Source organism: Eriocheir sinensis, chromosome 7 (genome assembly GCF_024679095.1).
Source record: "Eriocheir sinensis breed Jianghai 21 chromosome 7, ASM2467909v1, whole genome shotgun sequence".
NCBI lineage: Eukaryota > Metazoa > Arthropoda > Malacostraca > Decapoda > Varunidae > Eriocheir > Eriocheir sinensis.
In genome coordinates, this window is record NC_066515.1 from 26,094,387 (window position 1) to 26,111,886 (window position 17,500).

Here is a 17,500-nt window from a genome sequence, read left to right on the forward strand (position 1 = left end):
CTTGATAGAGATGGATGAATGAAGGTTTTCGAATGTCTTAACTCATAAAATAAATGGAAAAAGTTGACGAATAACGGAAAATGGATGAGGATGACGAGTTGATGAGGATGATGAGGAAGAAGGGATTAATGGAGATGGAGGAATGAAGGTTTTCGAATGTCTTAACTCATAAAAATAAATGGAAAAAGTTGACGAAAAATGGAAAACGGATGAGGATGACGAGTTGATGAGGATGATGAGGAAGAAGGGCTTAATGGAGATGGATGAATTAAGGTTTTCGAATGTCTTAACTCGTAAAATAAACAGAAAAAGTTGACGAAAAACTGATAATGGATGAGAGCTTAACAGAGGTGCTTGAAGGACGAAAGTATCAAACATCTTACCTCTTAGATTCTTTACAGGAGCAACGAGTAGCGGGCTTTTTTTTTTATTATTGTTTTCTTTTTTTGTGTGCCCTTGTGCTGTCTCCTTTGCTGTAAAAAAAAAAAAAAGAGGCGGCCCCAGCTTGTTAGTGGAGCGGGCGAATCTTTTTTATAGTGGCTGCTGTGTGGTATGACTCTTCCCTGGCCCATGCTGCCCCACGGTCCTTCTCTTGACCGAAGTATCTGTTGATAATACTGTCATTTTTTTCATCTTTTTTTTCTACTTTTTTTATAGAAATATAACTAATCAAGCTTCATTCTATCATTGCATATCATTTCTTTTTATTTATTTACTTATTTTGTTTCTTATTTATTTATTTCATTGTATTTTATTGTATTTTATTTCTCGTCGTGTGTGTGTGTGTGTGTGTGTGTGTGTGTGTGTGTGTGTGTCATTATAATTATATAGTTAATTTGTATCATTATTCTCACGGTACATTGATTAATAATGAGTTGAAATATGTCTGTGAATCTCTCTCTCTCTCTCTCTCTCTCTCTCTCTCTCTCTCTCTCTCTCTCTCTCTCTCTCTCTCTCTCTCTCTCTCTCTCTCTCTCTCTCTCTGTCTGTCTGTCTGTCTGTCTCCTGTCCCTTCCTTCATAACCTCATTTTCCTATTTATATTTTTGTTATCGTGCGTTTGATTTCTTAATATACTTGCTCACTTCTCTTCCTCTTCCTCCCTTCCTTCCCATCTCCTCTTTCTCTTCCTCTTTATTCTCCTCCGTTTTCCTCCTCCCTACCTTCCTCTTTTTTTCCTTTTTATTATTCATTTTCTTCCCTGCCTCCCTCCTTTATCTTCCTCTCTTCGCTCCCTTCCTTCCCTTCTCCTCCTCCTCCTCCTATCTACCTTTTTATTATTCACGTTTTTCCTCTTCTCTTCCCTACCTTCCTCCTTTATCTTCCTCTCTTCACTCCCTTCCTTCCCTTCTCCTCTCTCCTCCTCCTCCTCCTCTCCTACGCACCATGCTCCTTCCAACAACCTCCCACTTGTGCTAAAATAATACAATCAGAACTATAATGCTGTCAGACCTTTGCAGTGGCTGGCTTCGCGCTGAGAGAGGCCTTCTGTGCATCAAGAGCCTCGGGAAACAAGTGGTATATTGAACAGTTTTGGATACATCTTGGTGTGGGGAGGGAGGGGAAGGGTGGGGTGGGACAGGTGGAGGGGAATGTTTGTGTGTGTGGGGGGTAGTGGTTGGGGGTGGGGAGGGGAAGTTGGGGTGGGGAAGAGGAGTCGTCGAGTGTGTTTTGGGTGGAATGTTGAGTGTGCGTACGTGCTGGGGGGGGTTTGTGTGTGCGTGTGTGTGTGTTTCCTTGCTTTCATTCTCTCTCTCTCTCTCTCTCTCTCTCTCTGTACGTGCTGGGGGGGGTTGTGTGTGTGTGTGTGTGTGTCCTTGTTTTGATCTCTCTCTCTCTCTCTCTCTGTACGTGCTGGGGGGGTTGTGTGTGAATGTGTGTGTGTTTTTACGTCTTGGCCTATTGCGCCGGTAGGCTTCTTCCCGGTGGATCCTGATGGTCGGTCCAAGGCTTCTTTCCGGTGGGTCCTGATGGTCGGCCCAGCCCGTTCTGGCGCAGGCGAGTGTTTATAGTGGCGCCATTTTGCATTGGCTCATGCTGCCCTCCCGGAGCTTATCTTTAATCCTAGAATCTAGAGTCCGGGTTGATAGGTGGTCTTCTAGGCAGCATGTGGGTAGTTTTAAGCCACTCGGCGGCGGCTGAAAAATCCCAGCTTGGTGGCACCGGTCGGGGATTGAACTCGCGTCCTCCTGAACGCGGGGCCGTCTCGCTATCCGTTCAGCCACCGCCTCCCCTAGTGTGTGTGTGTGTGTGTGTGTGTGTGTGTGTGTGTGTCCTTTCTCTCTCTCTCTCTCTCTCTCTCTCTCTCTCTCTCTCTCTCTCTCTCTCTCTCTCTCTCTCTCTCTCTCTCTCTCTCTCTCTCTCTCTCTCTCCACTCCCACCCCCAACATATGTTCTCACACTCTCAATCTCTCCCGGCCGGATATTAATGAAAGAGAGAAATTTAGTGAAGATGGATAAAAGGAAAGGGAAGAAGAAGAAGAAGAAGGCGAGATAGGTAAGATGTAAAGGAGGAACAGGAAGGAAAGGTGGAGGAGACAGAGCTGTGAGAACGGTCAGGGTGATGATGTGATAATTAAAAGAGAGAACAATGACTGATGTGGAGAGACAGGAGGAGGAAGAGAAAATATGTGATAAGTCGGAAAATAAATAAGTCTCTGTAGGTGACGTTAGACAAATTCGTGTGATGGTAAGAGAATTTTAAGTTAGTGATGCGATATACATTTTAAAAAGCAGGAAGGGAAACTTAGATTAAATGTGAAGATAATAAAATGGAAAATAGATAAGTTTCTATATAGGTGAAGTTAGACAAATTCACGTGATGGTAAGAAAGTTTTGAGTTAGAGAAGTTACATATATTTAAAGAGACTGAAAGGGAAACTGAAATAAAATGTAATGATAATAAAATGGAAAATGAAAATGGGAGTTTGTATATAGATGAAGTTAGACAAATTCACGTGATGGTGATAATAAAATGGAAAATGAAAATGGGAGTTTGTATATAGATGAAGTTAGACAAATTAAAGTGATGGTAGGGAGTTTGAGTTAGAGAAGTTATATATATTTAAAGACACTGAAAGGGAAAATGGAAAATGAAAAATAGATGGATAGGAAAAGAAAAGGAAAAAAGAGAAAGAATGAAGAGATAATATATAAAGTGTAATACTCTCTCTCTCTCTCTCTCTCTCTCTCTCTCTCTCTCTCTCTCTCTCCTTCAGGTTGGAGGAGGAAAGGAGAATACAATGAGGATAAGCTATGTTCCTCCTCCTCCTCTTCCTCCTCCTCCTCCTCCTCCCACTGACTACATTCTAGCTCCTTATATCGGTTTGTGCGGGAGGAGAGAGAGAGAGAGAGAGAGAGAGAGAGAGAGAGAGAGAGAGACGTATAGTCCTAGTTGACTTGCAATGGACTAGTTTACGATTTTCTGCCCCTCTCTCTCTCTCTCTCTCTCTCTCTCTCTCTCTCTCTCTCTCTCTCTCTCTCTCTCTCGGTGCATGTGTGAGAGAGAGAGAGAGAGAGAGAGAGAGAGAGAGAAATAAAAATGGATTGGCTGTGCGATATGAGGAAAGAGCGATTTGGCAACATTGCAGAGAGGAGGAGGAGGAGGAGGAGGAGGAGGAGGAGGAAGAAGAAGAATTTTGCGTAGGTATTGAGGGAAACGAGGGAGGAAGGAAAGAGATGGAGGAAAGGGGGTCGACAGGAGGAGGAAGAGGAGGAGGAGGAGGAGGAGGAGGAAAGCCAACTTCTGGTTAGTAGGTCATTTGACAAGTACCCTTCTCAACCTTGTCCTCCTCTTCCTCCTCCTCCTCCTCCTCTTCCTCCTCCTCGTCCTTTCTGAGATTAATTATTATCATTATTATCATTATTATCATCATTATTATTATTTAGTTTATTTATTTGTACAGTTCATAAGGCAGGTTACTAAGGGCAAAAGCTGAAAGAAGGAAATTAGAAAAAGAAATAAGAAAAGAAGAAAATATTTAAACAACGCGAGTATTTTTTTTTTTTTATCCTTGTAGAACTTTGCGAAATAGCGCGCGCAGCCTTCTAGTATATTCTTGTTTTTCTCGTTGTTGCTTCTGTTGTTGTTGTTGTCTTCCTCTTCGTAAGCAACTAAAATCTGGTCCTTATATGTTTCTCCTCAGTTTTCACATTCTTTCAATACCTACTACTACTACTACTACTACTACTACAACGTGTGTGTGTGTGTGTGTGTGTGTGTGTGTGTGTGTGTGTGTGTGTGTGTGTGAGGAATTTTCGTTCATAAAAGCAATGTCGCAGTTTTAAGTTCATTCGGTTTTAAAATATAGACGAAATAATAATAAGAAAAAAAAAGCATGCTATGGAAGTGTAAGAAAATGCGTATTAGCATTGAGAGAGAGAGAGAGAGAGAGAGAGAGAGAGAGAGAGAGAGAGAGAGAGAGAGAGAGAGAGAGAATAGCAGACCTTTCCTCGGTTTCTTTAATTTTCTTCGTTGTCCTATTTTTTCTCCGTTTTCTTCTTTGTTTTCTCCTTCGTTTTCTCCTTCTTCCTTCTTTTCTTCTTTGTTTTCTTCTTCGTATACTTCGTTTCTTGTGTTCGTATTTTCATAGGTAACTTTATGAGCCTAGGGATAGTTTGACAAGGCTTTCACACCATTAGAACCCGACTAATCTCCCTTGTAACCTTGGGAATTAATTGTTTGATAAGGTTTTCGTGGGAGTTATTGCGTTAGTATATCCATGGGTAACTTTATGAGCCTAGGGATAGTTTGACAAGGCTTCTACACTCATGAGAACCCGACTAATGACCCTGGGAAATAGTTGTTTGATAAGGTTTTCGTGCAAGCTTTGTGTTAGTATATCCATGGGTAACTTTATGAGCCTAGTATTAGTTTGACAAGGCTTTCACACCATGACAACCCGACTAATCTCCCTTGTAACCTTGGGAATTAATTGTTTGATAAGGTTTTCATGGAAGCTTTGTGTTAGTATATCCGTGGGTAACTCCATGAGCCTAGTATTAGTTTGACAAGGCTTTCACACCATCAGAACCCGACTAATCTCCCTTGTAACCCTGGGAAATAGTTGTTTGATAAGGTTTTCATGGAAGCCTTGTGTTAGTATATCCATGGGTAACTTTATGAGCCTAGGGATAGTTTGACAAGGCTTCCACAACATGAGAATCCGACTAATCTCCCTTGTAACCTTGGGAATTAATTGTTTGATAAGGTTTTCATTGAAGCCTTGTGTTAGTATATCCATGGGTAACTTTATGAGCCTAGGGATAGTTTGACAAGGCTTCCACACCATTAGAACCCGACTAATCTCCCTTGTAACCTTGGGAATTAATTGTTTGATAAGGTTTTCATGGAAGCTTTGTGTTAGTATATCCGTGGGTAACTTTATGAGTCTAGTATTAGTTTGACAAGGCTTTCACACCATGACAACCCGACTAATCTCCCTTGTAACCTTGGGAATTAATTGTTTGATAAGGTTTTCGTGGGAGTTATTGCGTTAGTATATCCGTGGGTAACTTTATGAGCCTAGGGATAGTTTGACAAGGCTTCCACACCATGAGAACCCGACTGATCCTTCTTTGAGGCCTTGCGAAATAGCTCATGCGTTAGTCGAAAGCGTCTCAGAGTAGAGCCTAGTGGATATTATTAGCCTTGTGTTGACCAGATTTCAGCGGTTTGAGAGTCCACGGAGAGGGTGTGTCTTGCAAGTTAAATTGTTTACAGGCCGAAAGGAGAAGGAAGAAGAGTAGGAAGGAGAAAACCAGGGGAATGTAGCTCGTTTTTTTAGGGTTTTGCAAAGGCTTATCCTCTCTCTCTCTCTCTCTCTCTCTCTCTCTCTCTCTCTCTCTCTCTCTCTCTCTCCTTCTTCTTCTTCCTCTTCTTCCTCTTCGTCTGCTTATTTCTTTCATTATTATTCATTTATTGACGTATCCTACTTTCTCTCTCTCTCTCTCTCTCTCTCTCTCTCTCTCTCTCTCTCTCTCTCTCTCTCTCTCTCCTTCTTCCTCTTCGTCTGCTTATTTCTTTCATTATTATTCATTTATTGACGTATCCTACTTTCTCTCTCTCTCTCTCTCTCTCTCTCTCTCTCTCTCTCTCTCTCTCTCTCTCTCTCTCTCTCTCTCTCTCCTTCTTCTTCCTCTTCTTCTGCTTATTTCTTTCATTATTATTCATTTATTGACGTATCCTACTTTCTCTCTCTCTCTCTCTCTCTCTCTCTCTCTCTCTCTCTCTCTCTCTCTCTCTCTCTCTCTCCTTCAAGTTTGTCCGCTTTGCTCTAAAAAATGCTTCTGGCCGAGGATACGGATTTGTGCACTGTGGCAAAGCGTAGTTCTTAGGTTTTATATAGAAGAAATAAGAGAAGCAAGTGGGTTAAGATGATGATGAGGAGGAGGAAGAAGAGGAGGAGGAGGAGGAGGAGGAGGAGGAAAGAGGGTCACTCACCTCACCTTCATTGCCAGATTAATATCGATGAAAACTGGAGGGAAGGTACGAAGAGAGGAGGAGGAGGAAGCAGGTGACAGAGAGAGAGAGAGAGAGAGAGAGAGAGAGATGTGTTTACGAGAAAGGTAAATATTAGTCCTTCTTGTTCACTTACTCAACCACCATTCCCTTCCCTCCTTCCTCTCTCTCTCTCTCTCTCTCTCTCTCTCTCTCTCTCTCTCTCTCTCTCTCTCTCTCTCTCTCTCTCTCTCTCTCTCTCTCTCTTCCCTCCTTTCTCCTTTCTCCTTTCTCTCTTTCTTCTCCCTTCTCTCCTTCCTTCTCTCCATTCCTCTCTACTTCCATTCATTTTCTTCTGATATTCCCTTCAATCTTCGTCCCATTTCTTCTTTTCCCTCTACACAACACTTTTTCTCTCCATTTCCTTCTTTTCTCTCTTCTTTCCCTCCCTCTAGCTCTTCGCTCCATTCTCTTTTTATCTCCCCTCCTTTCTCTTTTCATCCTCTTCCTTATCTTCTTACGTATAAGTATCCCCTCTAATCACTCTTCGTTCCATTTTCTTCTTTTCTACTTATATAACAATTTTCTTTCTATCCCCGTCCTCCCTTCTTTTCCTCTCTCCCTCCTTTCTCCTCTCCTCTCTCTCTCCCTTTCTCCATACATAACATTCTCTCTTTTCTCTCTTTCTCTCTCTAATAATCTTATATAGTCATTCACTCTTCGTTAATATCGCTAACAAGGAACAATTATACTTCTACCATAGCTAATAATAATTAGGTATAAAAAATGTATATAATTAGTTCTATATTAGTTTCCCTTTTAACGTTTTCTTTGAACTATTACAGTAACGTTTTCTGCTTTATTTTATGGTTAACAAAAGTAATATTCCCCGTGATATACCTTCCCTTACCCACTCAGTCTCCTACCCCTTGAAGCCATGGATGGGGTGTGTTCAAAGTGGGTCAGTCCCTTGAATCGCACTCCAGCCAAGACTCAATTAAGTAATATTCCTCGTGATATGCCTTCCCTTATCCACTTACCGTCACACCCCTTGAAGTCATGGATGGGGTGATAGGGTGGCATAGGCTAGAGATGACTTCAAGGGGCGTGTTCAAAGTGGTCTCAGCCCCTTGAATCGCCCTCCAGCCAAGACTCAATTAAGTAATATTCTTCGTGATATGCCTTCCCTCATCCACTTACTGTCACACCCCTTGAAGTCAGTGATAGGGTGGCTTCAAGGGGCGTGTTCAAAGTGGTCTCAGCCCCTTGAATCGCACTCCATAAAAGCTCCTCTAGGCCACTTCTTTTCCCAGTCCCTTGTGTCACTTATGCTAACACAAGTCTTTCTCTTCTATGCCAATCTCTTGCTTTCTACTCCTTTTCTGTTCCACTTTCCTTGCCCATTTTCTTTATTAATTTTCTACTCTTTCCTTAATCCCTTCACATTACATAGGCATATTTTTATTTTTTACATTTATTTAATATGTTCGTTTGTTGATGTAAATTTATAGTCCGTTTGTTTTTGTTATTTATATTTTCATTTTTTTCTTTTCCTCTTCTGCTGTTAAAGAAAAACCCCAATGATTTACCAGAAAAGAAAAGTCATCCGTACAAATTATAGGTTTATTATATATAATTAACATAGTAATCATCATAATATGTATCTTATGATAAAAATAACGGTAATAATATAAGTATGTACAACCATTCATACAAAAACTATTCTACTATTTACACTGTCACAAGTTCCGGACGTGTCACAACCTGGCGAGTGAGTGATAGTGCTGGTAGTTGTAGTAGTAGTAGTAGTAGTAGTAGTAGTAGTAGTAGTAGTAGTAAGTCGAAACTGTACACATCTAGCAATTATTAGGTAGTTTTGAGACAATTATATTAAACTTTACTTCACTCGCTGTGTGTGTGTGTGTGTGTGTGTGTGTGTCAACAAACCATACACATAAACACGAGCACCAACCAACAACAATAAGTTACATAACATACATACACGCACGCATGTACACACACACACACCTCCATCTTTGCAGGTAGAAAATGGGATGATGGGGACATGATGTAACTAAACTTTAAAGAAAACGGGTAATACTATGAACGTGAGATCGGGTGTACTGGAAACCTTGTCATGCGTGGAGTGGGTAGCAGATGGACAGGCAAAGTTACAGAGAGACGACCCAGGAATTTTAGAAGTTAGGGTGAACGGAGAAGAAGGTGGAGGAATGAACTTAAAACCTTCACCAAAACAGAAATGACGACCTAGTAATTTTAACAGTCAGGAGAACTTTGTAGATATGAGATTAGAACCTTTACCAAAACAGAAGTGGCGACCAGGAATTATAAGTCAGGAGAACTGTGTAGATATGAGATTAGAACCTTTACCAAAACAAGTGACGACCCAGGAATTATAAGTCAGGAGATCCGTGTAGATATGAGATTAGAACCTTCACCAAAGCAAAATCGAATAAAATAACATAGAGGAAGAGGAGAAGGTTAAAAGAAAAGGTGAAGTTGATGATGCTAAACAGAGAATCAGGTGGAGAGATTAGATTACAACCTTTACATGAATAGAATCAAGTAAATTAACATTAGAGAAGTGGAGAAAGATGAAGAAAGATGAAGTTGATGATGGTAAACAGAGAATCAGGTAGAGATGAGATTAGAACCGTTACATGAGCTGAGAGACGAGATTAAAACCCTTACCTAAGCAGAGAGATGAGATTAAAACCCTTACATGAGCAGAGATAAGATTAAAACCCTTACCTAAGCAGAGAAACGAGATTAAAACCCTTACATGAGCAGAGATGAGATTAAAACCCTTACCTAAGCAGAGAGATGAGATTAAAACCCTTACCTAAGTAGAGAGATGAGATTAAAACCCTTACCTAAGCAGAGATGAGATTAAAACCCTTACATGAGCAGAGATAAGATTAAAACCCTTACCTAAGCAGAGAGATTAGATTAAAACCCTTACATGAGCAGAGATGAGATTAAAACCCTTACCTAAGCAGAGAGATGAGATTAAAACCCTTACATGAGCAAAGAGATGAGATTAAAACCCTTACATGAGCAGAGAGATTAGATTAAAACCCTTACCTAAGCAGAGAGACGAGATTAAAACCCTTACCTAAGCAGAGAGATGAGATTAAAACCCTTACCTAAGTAGAGAGATGAGATTAAAACCCTTACCTAAGCAGAGAGATGAGATTAAAACCCTTACCTAAGCAGAGAGATGAGATTAAAACCCTTACCTAAGCAGAGAAATGAGATTAAAACCCTTACCTAAGTAGAGATGAGATTAAAACCCTTACATGAGCAGAGAGATGAGATTAAAACCCTTACCTAAGCAGAGAAATGAGATTAAAACCCTTACCTAAGCAGAGAAATGAGATTAAAACCCTTACCTAAGCAGAGAAATGAGATTAAAACCCTTACCTAAGTAGAGAGATGATATTAAAACCCTTACCTAAGCAGAGAAATGAGATTAAAACCCTTACCTAAGCAGAGAAATGAGATTAAAACCCTTACCTAAGCAGAGAAATGAGATTAAAACCCTTACCTAAGTAGAGAAATGAGATTAAAACCCTTACCTAAGTAGAGATGAGATTAAAACCCTTACATGAGCAGAGATGAGATTAAAACCCTTACCTAAATAGAGATGAGATTAAAACCCTTACCTAAGCAGAGATGAGATTAAAACCCTTACCTAAGCAGAGAGATGAGATTAAAACCCTTACATGAGCAGAGATGAGATTAAAACCCTTACCTAAGCAGAGATGAGATTAAAACCTTTCCTTGGACAAAATAAACTGATAGAAAAGTTGTGAATGAAAATATAACTTGTAATGGTTGATGTTAATGGTGATGGAAATGGGCAGGTAAGGAAAGGTGAGTCAAGGTTATACAGGTGAGGCAAATGTAGAGTTGACGTATGTTAGGTAAGGGCCAGGTATTCAGGTATCTATTCACACAAAGTTTACCTGCCCATAGCTCACCTTGACACGCCTGTATTAACCCTTACGTGAAGAGATGATAAGTGTTGTGTTACCTTGAGACTACCTGCTGACCTTGTGTGTGTGTGTGTGTGTGTGTGTGTGTGTGTGTGTGTGTGTGTGTGTGTGTGTGTGTGTGTGTGCACCCGTCTTAAAATGCGTCCCTATCGCCCACCAGAACAGCCTCAGCAAGACATTTATGGTTCCTTTACGGCCCTTTTTTATAGCCCTGGACGGCACAATGGCTCACCCACCCTCGTGACGGGAACCCAGGATACACCTATAGGAACCCCAAGGCCGAGGAATCCTACAGTAACCCCGAAGGATCTCAGAAGACGGAGTTATCGTAATCTGTGATGTTGTCCTTGGAAGCGCTGTTCGGGAAGTTTGAGAGGTTCCCGGAGGACTCTATCGTAGGAAGCGGGTTGTCGATGCCCTCTGGTGTGTCCTTCGACTGTTGGAGGAACTGGTGGTACTGCTGTCGGAGGGTTGCATCCTTGGGGCACCACTCCGAGTTGGCTTTGAAACTGTTCTTGATAGCTTCGAGTATACCGTCGGAGGAGCTTCGTTGCCGTACCACCTCAATGATGAAGAAGATCGGGACCAGAAGACAAGCGATGACTGCCAGGAAGATGCCGAACCCTGGGGAAGGAAAATGGGATGTGAGGTTGCTTCTAAGGGACGAAAGAAAATGGGATGTGAGGTTGCTTTTAATGGACAAAACCTCCCCCTCCTCCGCCTATCATAAGTACACCTCCACCTCCTCTTCCTCCTCCATCCACCAACCACCATCTCTCACAGGTCCTTCTACTTCTGCCTAAAGGCACATGGTGTTCTCTAAAGGCACATGGTGTTCTCTTCTAACTATTTCCTGCCGGCACATTGCCGGAGGGAGAGGTGGGTGGGGAGGAGCCTTCATATGTTCTATCCTGTCCTACCACACATAGTTTACTGGTAGTAGCGGTAGTAAACAGACACCCTCGCCATAGACCGGCAGGTCTTCTGGTGTCTGTTCTTCCTATGTATTCCTCCTCCTCCTCCTCCTTCTCCCTTCCTCCTCCTCCAACCACTAACACTTTTTCCCTCTTCCTCTCACAAATCCTTCTCCAACCACCAGCCTCCTCCTCCTCCTCTCTTCCTCTTCCTCCAACCACCTATACCTCTTTCTCTAATAAATCCTCCTCCTCCACCACCCACTAACAACAACACACACACACACTTACCAATGAAGCCAGACGGGAGTTCGTAGGACCCCACGGAGAGCGGCTTGGCTGTGGCTTGGCTGTAGATGAAGATGACGGCGAGGAGGATAGGGATGAGCAGGGTCCAGCAGAACTTCCAGTACCATCCAGTCTTCCTCCCAAGCATGAACTCGATGTCACGGCAGAAGTTGTTGATGCCGTACACCCACTGGACGGCGATGATCTCAAAGACGACCAGGATGAAGATGATGAAGCCCTGTGCGTGGGAGAACAAGATGGTGATGAGTATAGTGATGATGGAATGATGATAGTTTCTGATGTTTTTGGATGATGATGATGATGAAGTCTTGTCTATAACCGCAAGGCAGAGAGGACATGATTTTACGTTTGATAGTGAAAATATTGAAAATGGTGAGCTTTGCACGAGATGAAAATTGGAAACAGAGGAAACTCCGATGCCCTGGATAGTGATAATGATGGTGAAGTCTTGCAATAGGGAAAAAAAATATGCCTTTTTATTGTGCTATTGCGTGACTGTAATTCCAATGCATACAAACGGCGGTGTGGGGTGTGAGGGAGGGCATGTTGAAGTGACTTATTTAAATTAGTCCCCCTTTCTTCGTTTTCTCTACATCCCTGTTTCTACATTCTCTAGTTTGGCTCCAAGCAGTGTCACGCATAAGCCACGCCTCTGCCGTGTCTCCTCCCACAAAGCTGCGTATGACTTGACTTGGTATTATAGACTTAGTAAAAATCAACAACAGCAGCCTAATACTCACGCCTCCGTAGTAGTTGATGAGCTCCAAGACGTACTGCCCTTGAGGCGTGACGTAGAATAGCCCGAGGAGGAAGCCAGCGATGCACACGAGCAGGGTCACGAGCCATCTCTTGAAGTGCGGGAATTCGTCACAGATGATGGTGATTATACAGCCGGTGAGGGCCGACGCGCTTCCCACCCCAAGCGTAAACAGCATCAGGAAGAACAGAACGGCGAACAACTGCGGTACCCAATCGAAGCGGGCGAGGACATCCGGGTAACTGACGAAGGCGAGGGAGGTGCCGCCGCCCTTCACCACCTCGGACACCTCCACCCCCAGCTGATCCGCCAGGTGGCCCAGGATCGCGAAGGTGGTGAAGCCGGCCAGGAGTGAGGTGAGGGTGTCGGTGACGGAGATGATGGCGGCGTCGCGATACACGTTATGCCGGAAGTCATTGTAGGAGGAGAACATGATGATGGAGCCGAAGCCCACGGAGAGACTGAAGAAGGATTGGTCCACGGCCGCGTACCACACCTGGAGACGAAAACAGGCTAGGTTAGGTTACGTAAGGTTAGGTCAGGTTAGGCTAGGTTAAGTTAGGTTAGGTAATGACTTCGAGAACAGTTTTTACACTTGTTAACATGCATTACACGAACACATACATACATACATTAACACACACACACACACACACACACCTGGAGAGACATGTACAGGCTAGGTTAGGTCAGGTTAGGTTACGTAAGGTAATGACCACGAGAACACCTTTTACACCTGTTAACATATGTATAACACGAACACATACATACATCATCACCATCATCATCATCGTTTAACGTCCATTTATTCCCTACGGTGGGGTTGGACGGGATATGAGCCTCCTCCACTGTTGCCGGTCCATAGCCATTTTTTCCGTGATGTTACATAAATACACACACACACACACACACACACACACACACACACACACACATCCCCTCACCTTAGGATCCAGCAGCATCTCCCAGCGAGGCCTGATGAAGTAGAGAACGCCATCCACAGCACCCGGCAGCGTCGCGCCTCGAACAAGCATGATGAACAGAACCACGTAAGGGAAGAGGGCGGTGAAGTAGGCGGCCTTCCCGGAGCTCTGGACACCCTTAGCGAGGACCACGAAGAGGATGATCCAGGAGAAGAGAAGGCACAGGCTGAGGCGCCACTCGGGAGCGTCCAAGCCGTTGTCAATACCCGATTCGTCGATCTGAAGAACCTCGCGTCTGGAAGGGATAAGGTGTGTGTGAGGGAGGTGAGGATCTGGTGTGAGGGAGACGGGAATGTGATTTGTATAGTGTTAAGATCCGATCCGTCGATTTGTAGAACTTCGGGAAGAGAAAAAGTGTGTGAGGGAGATAGGAATGTGATTTGTATAGTGTTAAGATCCGATCCGTCGATTTGTAGAACTTCGGGAAGAGAAAAAGTGTGTGAGAGAGATAGGAATGTGATTTGTATAGTGTACTTCAGGATTTGCTAATACTTACACTCAAAGTTGACGAGGATAGCTGTTACTCTTAATAAATTGAAACTATTAACTTTGATAGTAACTTTAAGGGAAAAAGTTAATAGCTCGTGAGGATACGGGCCCCGGAAACTTGTATATATTAGAGCTTGTATTTCATATCTTCACTGCTTCCTCTAGTGCGAAAAGACAATAGCCCAGACTCACCTAAAATACTCCTCAGCCGCGGATGTCAAATTAGACTTGTTCATACCCAGAGACTCCGCCAGTTCCGTCGCGTTCTTGGTCTTGTCCACGCACGTCACCGCAGCCAAGACCCCGCACGTAGACCAGGGCAGGACGGAGCTGAAGGAGGCGAAGAAGTAGAAGACGGTGAGGCCCATGAGCGACACGTAGTAGGTCACCACGGCCCACGTCGCGAAGGCCTGGCCGTAACCCACGCCTGCGAGGAGAAAGAAAACGGGGTGAGGTTGCGGTCTGGGAAAGTTCCGTTAGGTTAATTTAGAAAGGGAAGAGGGAGAGAGGGAGAAAGGAGGGAAGAGAGAAGGGAGAGAAGAAGGTAGATAATAATGAAGAAGAGAGAAGGGAGAAATGGAGGAGGGAGAGAAAAGGGAGGTATATAAGAGAGAGAGAGAGAGAGAGAGAGAGAGAGAGAGAGAGAGAGAGAGAGAGAGAGAGAGAGAGAGAGAGAGAGAGAGAGAGAGAGAGAGAGAGAGAAAGTAGGAAAGAAAGAAAAAACGGAAGGTAAGCAAACGTAACGTGTGTGTGTGTGTGTGTGTGCGTGCATGTGTGTGTCCTTGCGTGTATGTGTGTGCGTGCGTGCGTGAGTCCAGGATATCCTTACCGGAAACCGTCATTTTTTTTGTATAGGGTAATAAAAAACAATGACGTAACAAAATGCGTATAATAAAGGAAAAGAATTATAAAACACGTGACGAAGAAGGAGGAGGAGGAGGAGGAGGAGGAGGAGGAGGAAAGGAAAAGAAGTGGAAGAAGAGAAACGAGGAAGAAAAAGTGACGTAGAAGAAAGAGAAGAAAACGAATTAAAACAAAAAAGAAGAAGAAAAGAAGACATAGGAGAAAGTATTAAAGGAGAAGAGAGAAGAGAAGAAAAACGTAGCGAGAGAAAAAGGAGAAGAAAAATATGAAGAAAGAAAGAGAAAAAGAGATAAAAATGAAGCAGAAAAAGAGGAAGAAAAGAAGACATAGAAGAAAATATATAAAAAAGAAAGAAGAGAAGAAAACATAGAGGATTAAAGAAGACAGAGGATTAAATAGACAGAAAGAAGACAAAAACCAAAACTAGACAAAGAAGAATTAAAAAGAAGAAAACAGAAAACAAGCGACACAGGACAAGGCAACGAGCTATAGGAAGGAAGGAAAAACAGAAAACAGAATTACCAGAACCAAAACAAAAGAACATCAGAGTCAGGAAAGCAGTAGAGTGGAAATACCCTGACGTAGGAAACTGCAGAGGGCATAAGTAGGTCAGGAGAAGGAGGAGGAGGAGGAGGAGGATGGGGGTGAAAGTGAAAGTTAGGTCGTGTACTCAGAAGTGACTTGGTGACTTGGGGAAGGTGAGGAATTAGTGAAAGTGAAGAAGAATGTGACAGGGTAGAAGTATTGTTAGTTTTTTGTCATTAGAATACAATAATAACAACAATAACAACAAAAACTACCACTACTAATTCTACTTTTAATACTTTAGGTCATTTTCCTTTAACCTTATTTCCTCTATTATTATTTTCTACTACTACTACTACTACTACGACTACTACTACTGATACTACTACTACTACTACTACTGATACTACTACTGATGATACTACTAATACTACTACTACTACTACTACTGATACTACTACTACTACTACTACTACTACTACTACTACTACTGATACTACTACTACTACTACTACTACTACTACTACTACTTATTCTATTTTCATTATTTTTTGCAATTTTCCTAACCATATTTTCTCTAGGTTATTTTTCTTGCAACTTAAACAACGAATCTACCTTCTATTTTCATTATTATAGTATTCAAACAACAACTATATATACTACTACTACTACTACTACTACTACCACTACTACTACTGCCGTTCATTCACCTCAAACCTAATTTTCCTCAATTATTTTCCTTCTAAGTTAAGCAATCAACCTGTCCGCTATGTTAACTGTTTACCGTTTCCCTAATTAACCTGTTGCTGTATTATTAAGAGGTTAGTTAATGCAAGGTGTGTTTTTACTCTTTACTCTGTACTACCAGGTCAGGTCAGGCGAAACGGGTCCTCAGGTGGTGAAGCAATGACCCTTTTTTATACTGTTGCGAACTGGGTCTGTGTGTAAAACTAACGTAAACTAACTCACTCTAACTCCTGACTAGCGGGCTTTTTTTTCATATTTGTTTCCTTTTTTATTAATGCCCTTGAACTGACTCCTTTGCTGTTAAAAAAATATATATATGAAAACCCAGCCCCAGATAACCCGATCAAAACTTACCTCTAAAAGCCGGCGAGATATCCCACACTCTCACTGAACCCGAGGCGCAGAACTGGCCGAGACAAAGCTCCATATAGTACAGAGGCTTGCCGATGAAGAGGAGCACGAGGATGTAGGGGATCAGGAACGCACCCCCGCCGTTCTCCAAAGCCACGAAGGGAAATCTCCAGACGTTGCCGAGCCCGACGGACATAGCGATACAGGAGAGGAGGAATTCGACGGGGCTGGCCCACTGCTGTCTACCTCCATTGTCACGCTCTCCCTCTGGCTGTTGGTGATGAAGATGGTTGTTAGGTGGTGGTGGTGGAATGTTTTATAGTGGTGATGATTTTGATGTAAGAATAAGTAGTAGTGATGGTGTTGGTATTGATAGGGGAAGGTGTTAGTGGTGGTGGTGGTGGTGGTGGTGATGATGGCCTAACGTCCTTGATGATAATGGTGGTGATGGTGGGAAAGTTCCGTTAGGTTAATTTAGAAAGGGAAAATGGGAAGAGAGAGACAGGGATAAAGGAGGGAAGGGAGAGAAGAAGGTAGATAATTATGAAGGAGAGAGAAGGGAGGTTTGAGAAGAGAGGAAGGGAGGAGGGAGAGAGAAGGGAGGGAGAAGGGAGAAGTGGTTAATGGTGATTTTGGTATAAGAAGAAGTAGTGATGGTGTTGGTATTGATACGGGAAGGTGGTATTAGTGGTGGTGATGGTGTAGTGTCCTTGGTGATGATAATGGTGATGGTGGTGATGAGGGTGCGTGTTGATTGTGAAATTAACAACTACCTATCGATATCATTGTCATATTCCCTGTCTCTACCTGTTTAAATATCTGTCTAACTCATTATCTCACCCTTATAATATGTACCTGTCTCTAATTATACGTCATTACCTGATACCGTCTCATTACCTATAGGCCTACACCTGTTTTTTTTCTCATCATATTGCGTGTCTATCTACCTGTTCAAATCTGTCAAACTTATTATCTCACCTTTGTAATTATGTACCTGTCTGATTATACCTATACACCTGTTTTTTTCTCTCTCTCTCATTGCCTCTTTTATTCAGTATTTCCTTTGTTTATTTTCCCGCCTCTTCTGTGTCCCTTTTATCTCCC

The 17,500-nt window shown here is 42.6% G+C and overlaps 1 protein-coding gene and 1 long non-coding RNA gene across 51 annotated transcripts in view; both read right to left on the reverse strand.

Annotated features, from left to right (window-relative positions):
• Positions 1–8,047: 8,047 nt before the first annotated feature.
• LOC126995206 (sodium-dependent nutrient amino acid transporter 1-like) overlaps positions 8,048–17,500 on the reverse strand; it is an 11,001-nt gene continuing 1,548 nt past the window's right edge. The window contains exons 3-12 of one of the 50 annotated variants that reach the window (XM_050854570.1): positions 16,400–16,667; positions 14,102–14,336; positions 13,382–13,655; positions 12,421–12,933; positions 11,663–11,897; positions 10,154–11,081; positions 9,759–9,789; positions 9,575–9,605; positions 9,302–9,332; positions 8,048–9,210 (exon numbers count right to left, since the gene is read on the reverse strand). In XM_050854570.1, coding sequence (XP_050710527.1) covers positions 10,768–11,081; positions 11,663–11,897; positions 12,421–12,933; positions 13,382–13,655; positions 14,102–14,336; positions 16,400–16,667 — 1,839 coding nt within the window. In that variant the 3' untranslated portion in view covers positions 8,048–9,210; positions 9,302–9,332; positions 9,575–9,605; positions 9,759–9,789; positions 10,154–10,767. Of the gene's footprint in view, positions 9,821–10,095; positions 11,082–11,662; positions 11,898–12,420; positions 12,934–13,381; positions 13,656–14,101; positions 14,337–16,399; positions 16,668–17,500 lie in introns of all 50 variants that reach the window. The other 49 variants (XM_050854560.1, XM_050854552.1, XM_050854563.1 and 46 more) reach the window with 49 other exon arrangements.
• LOC126995210 (uncharacterized) overlaps positions 16,676–17,500 on the reverse strand; it is a 1,784-nt gene continuing 959 nt past the window's right edge. Inside the window, exon 3 of the long non-coding RNA XR_007750100.1 lies at positions 16,676–17,500. This exon is cut by the window's right edge and continues 398 nt beyond it. This is a non-coding gene — a long non-coding RNA (uncharacterized LOC126995210).